This window comes from Talpa europaea, assembly GCF_964194135.1.
Source record: "Talpa europaea genome assembly, chromosome: 8".
NCBI lineage: Eukaryota > Metazoa > Chordata > Mammalia > Eulipotyphla > Talpidae > Talpa > Talpa europaea.
Window position 1 is genome coordinate 21,732,511 of NC_140075.1, and position 14,978 is coordinate 21,747,488.

At 36.2% G+C, this 14,978-nt stretch overlaps 1 protein-coding gene across 2 annotated transcripts in view; it reads right to left on the reverse strand.

Moving 5' to 3' along the window:
• Positions 1 to 14,978, reverse strand: part of SCAPER (S-phase cyclin A associated protein in the ER) — a gene marked incomplete at both ends in the record, with an annotated part of 375,287 nt that overhangs the window by 112,707 nt on the left and 247,602 nt on the right. For both annotated transcript variants that reach the window (XM_084239451.1, XM_084239450.1), the window contains one exon: positions 5,819 to 5,942. In XM_084239451.1, coding sequence (XP_084095577.1) covers positions 5,819 to 5,942 — 124 coding nt within the window. The remainder of the gene's footprint in view (positions 1 to 5,818; positions 5,943 to 14,978) is intronic.

The window sequence follows — 14,978 nt, forward strand, 5'->3', positions numbered from 1 at the left end:
TTGTTTCCAGATATCACTATTATGAATAATGCTGTGATGAACATGGGAAATATAGATATCTCTTTGAGATACTGATCTCATTTTCTTTGGATATATACCCTAAAGTGGCATTGCTGGATCAAACGATATTTCTATTTTTAACTTTTTGAGGACCCTCTGTACTGTTTTCCATAGAGGCAGCACCAATTTTCATTCCCAATGACAGTGTACAAGTGTCCCTCTTCTCCAAATCGTCACCAACATTTGTTTTCTACTGTATTTTTGTAACAGTCATCATAACAAGTGTGAGGTGATATCTCATTGTATTTTGATTTGCATTTCCCTTATGATTAGTTATTAATGCTGAGTAAATTTTTAAAAACCTGTTGACCATTTCTATATATTCTTTGCAAAAAATCTATATAGGTCCTTTGAACATTTTTAATTGGATTTTTTTAATTGAACTATGTAAGTTTCTTATGTATGTTGGGTGTCAACCTCATATCAGATACATGATTTACAATTATTTCCTCTCATTCTGAAGGTTGCCATTTCACTTGGTTGACTGCTTCCTTTGCTAAACAGAGTTTAACTTTTTTCTTTGTTTTCGGTACCTTTGGTATTATAGCCCAAAAATATCATTGCGAGGACCAAGGTCAAGGAGCTTTTTCCTTGTGATTTCAGCCCTTATATTTAAGTCTTCAATCTATTTTCAGTTAATTTTTGTGTATGGTGTAAAATAATACAATTTCATTCTTTTGTATGTGGCACCCACTTTTCTCAATAGCATTTATTGTGAAGCTATCCCTTCTCTTTTGTGTACTCTTGACATCTTTGTCAATTAGTTGACTACAGATGTGTGTGTTTATTTCTTATGCCAGTATGCTTTAATCATAATTATTTCCCTCCTTATTCCAACTCTGGATGGACCTTTTCTTTTTGTAGTTCCTTAAAGTATAAATTTATATTGTTTATTCAAGATCTTCCTTTTTTAATGCAGGTATTTGTAGCTGTAAACATTCTTCTTAACACTGGTTTTGCAGCATCCCATATATCTTGGTGCATTATATTTTTCATTTGTCTCAAGATTTCTCTTTTGATTATTCTTTGACTTTTCAAAAGTGTGCTATTTAATTTTCATGCATCAATGAATTTTCTAGTTTTCCTTCTGCCATTAATTTCAACTTTCATTTCACTTCATTGAGGTAATAGCATATATTTAATATGACTTGTATTCTTAAATTGGCTGGCTTGTTTTGTGGCCTAACGTGACCTATCCTAGACTGTGCCCCATGTGTGCCTCATAGTAATGTGTATTCTGTTGTTGTTCTGTGGAAATGTCACGTGTGTGTTATGTCTATTTAGTCTACAGTGTTGTGCTCTTCTTTTCCTCTATTAATTTCCTCTTTGAATATTAATACATTACTGAAAGTGGGAATTGAAATCCCCCACTAAGTTATTGTGTTGCTGTATTCTTTTCCCTTCAGTTCTTGCAATGTTTGTTCTGTATATGTATTTATAATTGTTTTATCTTCCAGGAGAATTTACCTTTTATTATTATATGATATCCTTAATCTTGTATTGATGGTTTTTGACTTCAAATGTATTTTATGTGATATTATATGGTTTTATGTATGGTTACTCCTGCTCTCCTTTGGTTATGATTTGCATAAACTATCTTCTTCAATTCAATTCTTTTGCTTCAGTTTAAATCTAAAGTAAATTTCTTGTAGATTGAGACTATATAGTTGCATTTTGCTTTCTGATCCAACCAGCCACTATATGCCTTTATTGGTTGAGGAGTTTGACTCATATTTAAAATATTTATTGATAGACAGACTTACTTTTACCATTTTATTAACTGTTTTCTGTCTTATAGCAATTTTGTCTCTTATTCCTTTCTTGTTATCTTCCTTTGTGTTGTTGACTTTATTGTAGTTAACTTGCTTTGACTTTCATTTTCTTTTGTGTATCTCCTATAAGTATTTTCCTTGTGGTTACCACTGGGCTTACACAAAACATTTCAAAGATATTCTCCTGTCAATATTTTGTTATTGATGTCACAACATATTTTTATATGTTGGATCCATTAACATATTTTTTATAGTTATGTCTACTTTTTTAATTTCTATACCTGAATTAAAAGAGATACACAGCTCCCTATTACAGTATTACATCATCCTATATTGGTCTATAAATTTACCTTTATCAGCAAGGTTTATATTTCCATATGCTTTTGTGTTGCTGTTCAGTGTCTTTTTCTTTCCATTTGAAAAACTCATCCAAGAATTTCTTGTAAGATATGTCTAGTGGTGAAGAATTCTCTGTTTTTGTTTATCTGAAAAGTTTTTTACTTCTTCATTCTCGAAGGATAGTTATTCTGGATATAGTGTTCTTGGTTGGCATTTTTTTCTTTCAGTATTTTGAATATACCATTTCAATCTCTTCTACCCTGCAGGGTTTCTGGTAAGAAATCTTCTGACCTTCTTACTGGAGTTCCCTTGTACATGACTAACAAGCTGCTTTCCTTTTGTTGTTTTAAAATTCTGTCTTTGATAGGCTGATCATAATGTAGCTGTGTGAATTTCTTGGGTTCATCCTACTTGGAGTTAATTGGTTTTCTTGAATCTGGATGTCTATTTCCTTCCCCAGAGAGTTTATTTCTTTCTTTATTTTTTGCCCTCTACTCTATTTCCTTTTGGATTACCATACTGGTCCACCATATAGGATACCAACCAACACCTATAGGGTACTGTATAAGTTCCCTAGACTTTCTTCACTTCCTTTCATTCCTTTTTCCTTTTTGTTCCTGAATAATTTCACATGACCTGCCTTGGAATTTGCTGTTTCTTTCTTCTGTATAATCAAGTTTGCTCTTGTACCCCTTCAGTTAAAATTTCAGTTAAGTTATTGTAATCTTCAGCTCCAAGATGTGCTTGGTTCTTTTTCACATTTTCTCTTTGCTTTTATTCTCATTTTGCTCACTTTATTCTCAATAAAATGTATCACTTTATTGATGGTTATTTTGAACTCCTAGGTAATACATATATAGTTATGCACTGCTTAAAGATGGCGGTAATTCTAAGAAATGTATCACTAGGTGGTTATGGCATTGTCAAACATTATAGAATGTGTTATTATCCACAGTTCTTACTTTCACTGGCATAGCAATTCAGAAGGGCATTTTGGAAGAGGAGCTGAGTCATCTATGACTTCCTATTGCTCTTGTAGTACCCTGCCAGTGTGTGCTACAATTTCCTAGGCAATAGTAATTTTGGAACCACCATTGTATATGTGGTCCATTGTTGACCAAAATATCATTATGTGACATATGACTTATCCTGTTTCATCTGGATTGGTTTCTGGAGATTTATATTGTTCCTTTGTATGGACTTTGTTTCTCTGTTTCTTCGTGTGTCTGATAACTTTGTGTTAGAATGTACACATATGGAGAAATAGGTATTTAAGTTTTTATATAATGACTTTATAAAGAGGAAGAAATCATCCAGCTTGGCTAATAAGTCTGGGAATCTCTGAAATCTTTTGAAAAGGGATGAACTTCTCTTTGGTCTGTGTGAGCAATCTGTCAGTTAGAAAGGCTTGTTGGTTTCTTTTCAGGAGATAGTAATCTCTTGCTCCCTGTGGTGTCTTAGCTCAGTATACTACCATTACACTACTTACTATATTCAATCTACAGACCTATCCCAGTCCTAAACAGGGACTTCCTGAATTGTTGGCATCATATCCCAAGCTTCTCTAGAACTGGAATACAAGACGACTACTATTTAGTGAGAGAATAAATGAATTACCTCATATATTTCAATAAGAGTGTTTGATCAGAGGTGAGTGCACAGTTAGGATGGATGACTCTGTCTTTAACTCTTATTGTATATTCCTTTATATTTCAAATACCATTCTCTTTCATCACTCGTTCTGTTCAAACTACACTAATGATTCCTCTTTCACCATTATTACTACACAGATACATTTCATGGAGTAAATTCTTCCAGATTATGTGCATGGGACAGTAGGAAAGCAAGTGATTCGTATTTTAAAATTTCACTTATTATTTTGAAATAATTTTAAACTAACAGATAAAGTTGCAAAAATAGTAACATTCTCTTGACCTCATATCCTTAATAGTAACATCTTACAAAACACTAGTATAATTATTAAAAGTGGAAAATGAACATGGAACCAGCAGACCTTAAGGGAATTTAAATAATATCCCAATAATGTCCTTACTTTGGTATAGGATCCCACATCACATTTAATTAATATCAGATCTCCTTAGTCTCCTCTGAGGGAATGTGTTACCATTCCCCAATATTTCCTGATCTTGATATTTTTGAAAACTACCAGTTAGCTATTGTGTAGACTGTCCCTTGATTTGGGTTTGCTAAACACAAGTATGACAGTTGGCTCTGTAACCTACTATCTATGCGGCCTCGTAAAGTGGGATAATAACACTGATTTTATGTTTTAAAAGTTAAATGAGGCAGTTTCTGCCTTTCAACTATTTCTGAAAGAGTATTTTATTAAAATGATTTACCCATATTTTAATGCCTCCCTTTTTAAACAAAATCATATAAAATTTGCCTTCAAGTGATGGCTCAGTTTTATTACTATTTTATACCTATATGTCATAGTGGGTAATAGTTTTAATTCTGAATCTTCATTCTTTCTTGCTACCGTTCCCTCTCATCATCAGTACGGCTGCTGCTAAGAAATTCCCTTTCTGATTTTTAGCTTGAGAAAAAAGGGGATCCATTTTCACTCATATATTTATCAAAGATGTACAAATCTACTATATTAGGATCTTGGGGAGACTAATGTTATCTCCTGTCCTCACAGATTTTATGGTTAGTAGGGGAAAGGACAGTAGTTAATTATAGTTCAACATGTTTGAACCGTTCAATGTGGTCAATTCTATGGAAGATGCAATGTCTTAGGAGCATATAAGAACACCTAACCTGGATTTGGGGGAAAAATAAGGCTGGAGGTTTCACGGAAAAGGTGTCATTTTTTCTCAGCTAAGGTCTACAAAATATGTAGAAATTAACCAGATAAAAGAGGAAAGAGAGCAAAAGCTTCAGGAAGAGCTATTAGAATTATGTGCTGAGTAAAAGCAAATCAGTTCTGAAAAATAAATCTCCTGCGTTGTAAACTTGCAGCTTGAGAGAGATTTTGTGCCAATACCTCAGGGGCTCAGAAACTTCACCAGGAAACTTCTGGCCCCAGAGCTCTGTTCTGGAGACTGCAGTTGACAGACCTACACTTTTGGATATTATATTAAGCTTACCTCTCTCAACATCTGTGAACTGAAGTAAAATTTAAGGCTACAATTGGCTGTTTGCTCCCATCCCAAAAGTATAACAGAAGTGTGCCTTTCTAACAGAGGAGTTTCTTGCTTTTTAAAAAAATTTAATATTAATGGCCATCAAAAAGTGCTTTTTAAATTTACCTTTTCAGCTCAGATGGAAAGCGAGGTTCTGAGGCTTTCCCAGCTTCCCCCTTTTACAGCACTCATTCCTGTGGTCTCAGAGCTGGGCTTTAATTCCAGTTGGTTCCAGAATCCCAGTCTAAGCACAGAAGTTTGTGATCTTGGCAAATGTTACAAGTATACCCTCTATTAAATATTGGAATTAAGGAGACTCCAATATAAGCTTTTTTCAAATTCAGAGGTTTCTCTGCCAGTTCCTATTTTACACTCCCAATCATCTTCTATTTTTTTTTTTTTTTTAAATCTGAAGAATAAGCTGAATTCTTTAAGTTTTCTCCACAGGGAATATATGTCAAACCTTAACTGCTTCTAAGTCAAAGCAACAATATTACATACCGTCAACTGGTGTATCAGGAGGTCCATTAAGAAGGTAATCTTGTTACTAAACAGAACATTGGTACAGTTTTCTGAACAGTTATTGCAGGTGAGGTTGTAAACATTGATTGCATTGCAGAGAGACCTAATAGAAGGAGAAAAACACCATTTATAAAAACCTGAGCAACTCTTCTCTAAAGAACTTAAAGTACATTAAAAGAATGGTATGAAAACAACAGTCATGGGATAGAAGTCACTTTAAAAAGCCAAGCCAAATATTACTAGGTGCAAGGCCCATCTGCTAGGTATAAAGTTTATAATTTTTACCCAAAGTCCAATGTTCATTAGTACCTAATACCTCTTATTAAGTTCCTAGTTGCAGCAGAAATGGAAATGTATTTACTAGTCTATCTGATAATGTTATAATAATCCAGGTTAGATATCACCCAGGAGATTGGGGGTCTAGAATTTTTGACTAATACCCAGAAAAAGTGGTTTCAAAGCTTCTGTTGCCAGATCTCTTAGTTGAATCCAGAGACAAATGCTTGAAGGAGGGAGAACCCACATGGAAAAGATGGAGTCTCTCCCTGTAAGACAATCACTACAGAGTTCTGAAGTGTAACCACCACACCTGCCTAGAGGTTGTGTGGATGGATGTAACTCAGAGTGCTCACACAGGAGGAGCTAGAAAGTGCAATGGTCTAAGATCAAACTTGGGCCAAAGAAATGCTTTTCTCTTAGGGCTTAAAAAAATGTATGCCATTGTTCAGAGAAACTCAAAAAGTGGAATCTAGGTATCATACAGAAACATTTTAGAAATGCAAAATCTCAGGTTCTACCCCAAAGCTACTAAATAAGATCTCTGTAGGTCAAGGTTTTTTTTTTTTTTTTTTTTTTGACAAATCCTGCAGGTAACTCTATGCACTCTCAAGTCAGAGAACCACTGTCCTTAGAATAGTGGCTCAATAGCTTGACTGAACATTGTAGTCACCTGTAGATGTTTAAAAATTAGACACTGGAGATGGTAGCTGGGGAATGAGCAGTTTTAGACATTTTCATGTTTCAAAAGCTCTATGGGCAATTCTGATGTGCAGTCAGAGTTGAGAACCACAGATCGAAGGACCACTCTGTAAACATTCATTGATTCATTGATTCATTCAACAAATATCTAAGTATTTATGATTTTCCAGGTTCTGTGCCAGGTGGAAAAGAGAAGTGAGACTTTTCCCTCATGGAACTGACCTCTACTGGGAAAGATTGGGTTAGAGAGCCCCTGTTGCACTTGTAATCACCTGTTTTTCTGATATAGTTGTATCTCATGTAACAACTGGTAGTTAATAACTGGTAGTTTTTGAAAACTGGCCTCAGAATATGGTTAATGATAGAGACAACAGAATAAGGTACACCTATGTTAGAATTCTGCACCTGTGATTTGATAACTGAGCAAGTTACGAATTTAACATCTTAGCTTCCATTTTTCTCACCTATAAATCTGGGATAATACCTAAGTTTCATATGGTGGTCAGGAGAATGAAATGAGGTAACAGATGTAAAATACTTAGGACAATGCCTGGCACATAGTTAAATACTCAGTAACTGATAGCCTTTATTAGGGTTATTAATTTTATTATTCTTGCTATGAATGAGGTACAAATAAAATGTTAATAAACTGAATCCAATTAAAACATGCCACAGAAGCTAGTATCTCCAGGATAATAAAATGCAGTGCTCTCCAAAGTTTTTCATGGTAAAATGACACAGATATTGAGAAGTTGTCTAAGTCCGTTAAGCTGAAGGGAGCCAGGAGGTGCCTTAACTGTATCTGGTGTCACTCAATACTTGAGGACAATACAGAAAGGTTGATCATATGTAACCTATTTATGACACATTGGTTGGAAGCTTTTCCTAGAAAATCATTCAAAAATGCAAATTAGCACCATTTCATTTATTAGAAAACATCTAGATTTTGCAAGTGCTTTTTTAAAATGTAATAAACAAAATGTATTTATGATTATAAAAATAATTGTAATAAATTTGGGAAAGAGGCACAAAGTAATAGTAAAAATTTACCAAGAGATAATTTGGCATTTGTATTTCCTTTTTTTCCCAATTCTTAAAATATATGTTCATTTAACAAATATATAATGAATACTTCCCTATGACATCTAATATTTTTATGAACTCTTGCCTTTAATCTTTAAAAGAAGCTACAGAATGCTTTCTTATCAGAAGTTTAAACCATAGAAAAATAAAATCAGAGTTGTTCTAATGAGAGCAGGAGTGGGAGAACTCAAGACCCTACTCTGTTCCTGACTCTCAAAGGGCCCTGAAATTTTTGCTTAGAGGTGGCGTGTGTTTCCTTGGAATACAGTAATAATTACTGAGCTGTGATACAATTAAAAGTCACTTGTGACTTTTTGATTAGGAATGACAACCACAGTATAACATGCATGAGAAAGCGCTCACGGGAGAAAGCATCTTCCTCTTTCTTATGTGCCCAGCTACTCAGTTCCCCATCTGAGAAATCACCATGGTTACTAGTTTATGTACCCTTCCAGAGATGGTCTATGCATATATAAGAAATTCCCCCCTAAACAAAGAATGTACAAGGTTTGGAAATGTGAGGCAGCAGCATCCAGGATCTAATTTTCAGTGTCCAGATTTCAAGAACAAGTGGGGTAACTTGTGCTACTTGATTTCATTTCCCAGTCTCTGATCTGCAGCGTCAAGCACCCCTCTTGGTTCCCTGGATGTAAGAGACAGTGTGTGGCATTAGTGGCTTTCTTTTCTAATCTGTCAACCTCAAAAGGAGCAGTGCCCCCAGTGGACACATCCGATACCGTTTTGGAGACAACACAGAGGCCTACTACCTTTTTCAACAATTTTATAAACATCTAATATCTTATTCTAAATTCTTTTTCTGAGTTAAATGCTTAATCTGAGAAATACTGCATGCCTTTAAAAAGGTAGAACAGTATCTTTTCATATGCATATATAATTTTCTTTCTTTCTTTTTTTAAATTTATTTATTTATACAAGCACTGGGTACAGTCAGAAGAGCGGGAGGGTGAGAGAATTCACCAGAGCCAGAGTGGGGAGTAGAGCAGGCAGAAGGACTGAAGTACACTGCTGAGGGGAGCAGCGGGCTCCATGTGGGACCCTCCTCCGGTGGCCGGGGAGCAGCCGGGAATCGAACCAGCGCAGCAGAGGCTGCGGGCAGCTTCGCAACCCAGCGCTCAACTGCTGTGCCACCGGGGAGGCCCTGCATATATAATTTTCAACTTATCCCTTATTATTGTCAACATTATACATAATGCTATTTTAATAATCGAGAGTTCTGAGTTGACAATCATAGGAAGAAAACTCCTATTTGAAAAGAAAGGAAACTGGAAGGCTATTGGGTATATCATAGGATGTGGAAAACACAAGTGTATAAAGTAACACTGCCTGGACAAATACCAAATCACACACCATCAAAATGATGTGCAGCCTAGGACCATATGGCTGCAGCTTGAACCAAGAATGTGACTTTGGACACTAATGTAGCTGCCTCCACCTGTCAAAAGAATAGTTTGGGATATCCTTGCTGCTTTGCTTTACTTCATTAGAGTCTATGCAAATGTTTGGAATGAGTATGCTGGGTTGTGAAGACTTTGTCACATGCCTATATTCCAGACAAGATGAAGACTGGGAAGTAAACACCTGGCATTATCAGGTTCTACAATGGAAGGACTGCCTTGTACGCTTGGAAACTCTGCAAACAAGGTATGTTCAACAGCAAATATAGGATATATGCACAGTATAACCTATAGTCACAAAAACTGCACTGAACAAATCATTCTGCTTCCTTAGGACTTTATATCCTTAGTAAGATTAATATACAAAATTACAGGTCCCTAAAAACTGTGAAAATGGGGATATTACATTCAGCATGATGTATGACACCTACAGCTCTATAATAATATATTATTTTCTCTGGTTTTGATCTATAATTTTCACGGTCCTGATTTTTGATATCTATTTCTCTTGGTTTTTTTTTTAATAGAATCTTTACAACTTGTCTAAAACTGTTTGTATAATATCTCATTAGTAAATACACATAGAAAGCAAACAACATGTAGTGTCAGAATTTGTCCTAATGTTCTCTGTGCCTTAAAGAAAACAAATTAACTGGTAAAGGATAGATTGTGCATCAACATCATCTCATGCTCAAAACATCTCTTAAGAAACTTCCACAAAGAAACTTTTTCATGAGAAAAAAGGTACAAGGACTGAAAATCTCAGGGTCAAGAAAACTTGTTCACTCAGTAAAACTTGTTTGAAAGACAACCTCTATTTGAAGAGCACCTGTCTTAAAAAGATCACCTCTTTGAACCCAACTTGGGTGGTCTGCCCAAGCGCTTTCCCTGTAATTTAAGACTTAAATGACTGGAAGCACTTTTTAACATCAAACAGAAAGCCTCAGATTTTAAAACTATCTTCTGAGAAGACATTAGAATCTGTCTATTCTGTCAAAATACACTGCGGTTGAGTGGAGATAAAGGCCCTCTGCCCCAAGTGATCACGACATGAGTGAATCTTCTATTAGTAATCTTCTCACTGAAAACGTTTCCCCTGAAAACCGGAGCACAGAAAAGGCATCACAAGCTGGCAGTAAGGACAGGAACATATTTATGTACCACAAGGTACAAGAGAGTACACAAGCCCGGCCCGCCTCAGACAGTGAATGCAGTCCTTCGGGCACGGTGAAGTAGTTACCCAGAAAAGTCCCAGGAGGTTAAAACTGGAAATGATTTGATAATATAACCGAAGACTTGTCAGAAAACACTCTTCACCAGAATCTACTGTTTTACCCTGGAGTCAAGAGAACAGGCATTTTAAAACAACCGCCATGGGCATTTCAAAAGCAGAGCCCTGATACATATTATAATTCATCAAATGCCTTTAGTATTGCATTAGGTATTTAATAAATGCTATACAGTTTACACATGGGGGACAGCAGAAGGTTGTAAGTTGCTGTAGAAGAAATTCTGTGCCAAGTAGGCACAGGAAGTACAGATCATATCAATACAGGTGCGAAGAATAACTTGGAATTTTCTTCAACTAATGTTTTCTCCTCATATAAGTAAAGGATTGGCCTGATGTAGATAAGTATTGAAAAGGAGAGATTTTCACAAAACACAGAGGGTGGTTAGCAAATAGAACAGAATTAGCTTGAAAAAATAATTTAGACTGACCCAGAAACATAGATTGGGATTATATCAGTTCCTTAGGGAAGGAAGAAGTGAGTGCTAAAACCAGAGCCCCAGAACACATCACAATTTTTAAAAGATGCTTGGTTTGCACTAAGCAGTTAGTTAATAAATGAAACACATTTTACATGCACTGTCATTCACAGATTATACTTTATCTTTAAAAAGTTCCACACTAACATAACTTTTAAAGATATTATGAAAAGAACTGGAATGTTCTTGTTGCTGTACTTGTGTAACTAGAAAAATCCAACTACAGTTAGAATTCTAATGACCTAACTGAAGCCACCGAGTGAGTGGCCCGTCCAGAGTGGCGTCTCTCTATCTGCAGGCTTGAAAGCGGCATGTGTGATTCTAGAGGCTGAAAACAGACTCGTGCCAAACCACTGAAAACTCCGGACTAAGCTACTTCGATGTGAGGTCCCAGTCTGAATCATCCTTTTTGGGGCCTGCACCATGTATAGCACAAAGGTGGCTGAGCACACACATGTTTAAGAAAGGGACAAATGGCTTCCTTGTTTCAAGCTGAAACACAAGAATGGACAACTGTGGAAAATAATTAGTCACATTTCCCACACTTCTCCTTTTTAAGTACCCACAATAATAACAGTAGTAACCATACACCCTGCTTAAAGATAAAATATCTTGTGACAATGTACTACTGGTATTTCCACTTCACCTTCAGGACTAAGGGATTTTTTCCCCTTTAAATTTTAGATGATAGTCTCTTCTTTTTTTGACACTGAAAATCCTGGTCCTCTAGAGCAAAGAGGATGATAGAATTAGAATACTCCTAATTATTCACTTGCCTTATGCTATATTACAATACAGATTCGAAATAGCAGTACTAGCGGTCCCAGCAGGAGTTAAGATCACACATTGTGGCACATATTATGGTAACCATGCCTCATCTTCAATGAGGATGTACTAGATATGCTTTCAGAACACAGTCATTTCATACTACATTCTTCTACCTCTCCTCCAGCTAGCTAGTGATATGCTTGTTTGAAGCTTATTCTCACCTGAGGAAGGTCTGCGGGCATATATTCCAAGTTCCTGCATGTTGATAAGACATGTGTGTGCCTTTTTAATGGAAAATTAATTTTGCTGGATAAAATTAATTTTGTGTGGCCTATGTCTTCTTTTAGGGAGTATAGTAAGAATGCTACTCTATTTTCTTCTGAAATAAAATAGTTACGGAAAGTTTGATGATAAATTTTCTTTCTTTTTATATACCATGTACTTTTTGTTCTCTCAATATGCAATTTTAAAATTGAAGTATAATTTGGGCCTCGCTGGTGGTGCAGTGGTTGAGTGCTGGGTTGCGAAGCTGCCTGCAGCCTCCGCAGCGCCGGTTTGATCCCTGGCCACCGGGGAGGGACCCACATGGCGCGCAGACCTCTCCTGCCGCCCGCTGCTCCCCTCAGCAGTGTACTTCGGTCCTTCTGTCTGCTCTGCTCCCCGCTCTGGCTCTGGTGAATTCTCTCACCCTCCCACACTCTGACTGTGCCCAGTGCTTGTATAAACAAACAAACAAACAAATAAATCTTTTAAAAAAACTGAAGTATAATTTATACACAGTTTATACTCACTCTTTTCAGTGTATAGTTTTGACAAATATATTCAGTTGTGAAAGCACCACTACTATAAACTACTATCTTCCCAGCATCCTTGGATGGCTCCTTTCAGTCAATTCCTCTCTCACTCTCTGACACTCATGTATTGTCTTCATATAGTTTTGCCTTTTTCAAAATATTCTATAAATGGAATCATTCCATATGTCACCTTTTGAGTCTGACTTCTTAGAATAATGCATTTAAGATACAATGCATTTCTTTTAATGTTGCTTTTTGTTTCTGAGTAGTATTTCATTGCATAGATACCTTGTAGGTTGTAGGTGCTTATTCACTCACCAGTTGAAGAATATTTTGTTGTTTCCAGTTTGGGGCAAATATGAATAAAGCTGCTATAAACATTCATTTATAACTTTGGTGAGAATATAAATTTTCATTTTTTACCCAGATATTCTGGGCCACATATTTAACTTCATGGGAGGTGAGAAGATTCACCAGCGACACAGTGGGGAGCAAGCCAGGTGGATTTGCCAAAATACACTACTTGAGGGGAGCAGTGGGCAAGACAGGAGAGGTCTGCTGTGCCATACGGATTAGCTCCTGGGCTGGGAATTGAACTCAGACCGTGGTGGTAAAATGCTGAAAGCTAACCCATAGGCCATCAGGGAGACACTCAACTACTTTGTTCACATTATCAAATTTTGTTTTTTAAGCAATTCTAATAGGTCTGATTAAGTATCTCAGTGTGGTTGTAATTTGTATTTCCTAATGATGTTGAACATTTTTCCATACATTATTTGCTATTTGTATCTCTTCTTTGGTGAAGTATCTGCTCAGAGCTTTCGCACAGCCATTAACTTTTATTCTATGATGTATGCAAAGCACCCAAAATACTTCCTAGTCGCTAATATTTTAAAACAAGTAAAATCAGCTCTCCTTGCAAACACAAATGATAGTATCACTTTCATGCCTCAGTTCATATCGGCAGAAAGTAGAAAGACACTAGTGTATATTATTGAACAAATGAATTTCAATTTATAAAGCAACATGAAATATGTATAGACTATTTTTTTAAAAGATTTATTTATTTATTTATACAAACACTGGGCACAGTCAGAAGCGTGGGAGGGTGAGAGAATTCACCAGAGCCAGAGCGGGGAACAGAGCAGGCAGACTGATGAAATACACTGCTGAGGGGAGCAGCGGGTGGCAGGAGAGGTCTGCGCGCCATGTGGGACCCTCACCTTGAGGCCGGGAATCGAACCGGCGCTGCAGAGGCTGCGAGCAGCTTCGCAGCCCAGCGCTCAACTGCTGCGCCACCAGGGGAGGCCCTACGTATAGACTATTAACAGAAAGAATGTACCTGATTATGTTTTTAAAGATTTAATTGTGGCAAGAGAGAAAATTTTACAATGGAATCTCTTTAATGATGTCCCCTAGATATGTTAACCAAACAGATTTTAGATCTACAATAAAGATCAGAATAAAATATACTGAATTAAAGTAAAGAAAAATATTGAAATATAGTACTTGACTATGTATATGTCAATCTTCTAAAATGCTATTTTATTGATGAAATTAGAAGCTAATAAATTAGTACAATTAGATGAACAAGTTTTGGTTAATAAGAAAATGTCTTCTAAGCAAGAAATCTGTGTATAGAATGATGCAAAAATTTAAAAAGGGAAAAATTGTCAATTTTGACATCTTTTGTAGCCACAGAGAAGGTAGACTTGTGACAGAACTTGAGAGAGTTTTATTTTTTTGCAGTTGACACTGGGACATTTGGATCAATGAGACATGGACAATTTCTCCCACTGGCACTGTGATGACTATTGCAAACTTACACTGCTTTCCCTGCCTCCTGTTCCATCCTTCCTGGTTGTAGGTGGGTATAGTGGAGACAACATCCAGGAATAGTCTTGAACAATCAATCTTCATTGTGGGCATATAAATTATAAGCAGCCTACATCTCAGTTTGCATCAGAAGTCAATGTAATAAAAGCAAATGATTATTATACTGCATATCATACTCTACATTGCAACATTTTAATAACACCAAAATTAATTTTTAAATGAAATAATTTACCTAATTATAGTGATGCCTCAGAGCAGAGAGAGAGAAATCTTATAGATGTATTATTTCAAGGATCTTTGTTTAATTGGTCAATTTGGTACAAGTAGAATAGACTAATTATTCCACAGAGACACTTTTGAATTTTACAAACACACACACACACACACACGCACGCACGCACGCACGCACGCATGCACGCGCACACACTCAAGTACCAACCTAATCAGACTTTCTATAGTTGGAAAATTAACCTCCCACTGAGAAGGTGTTATGTTTCA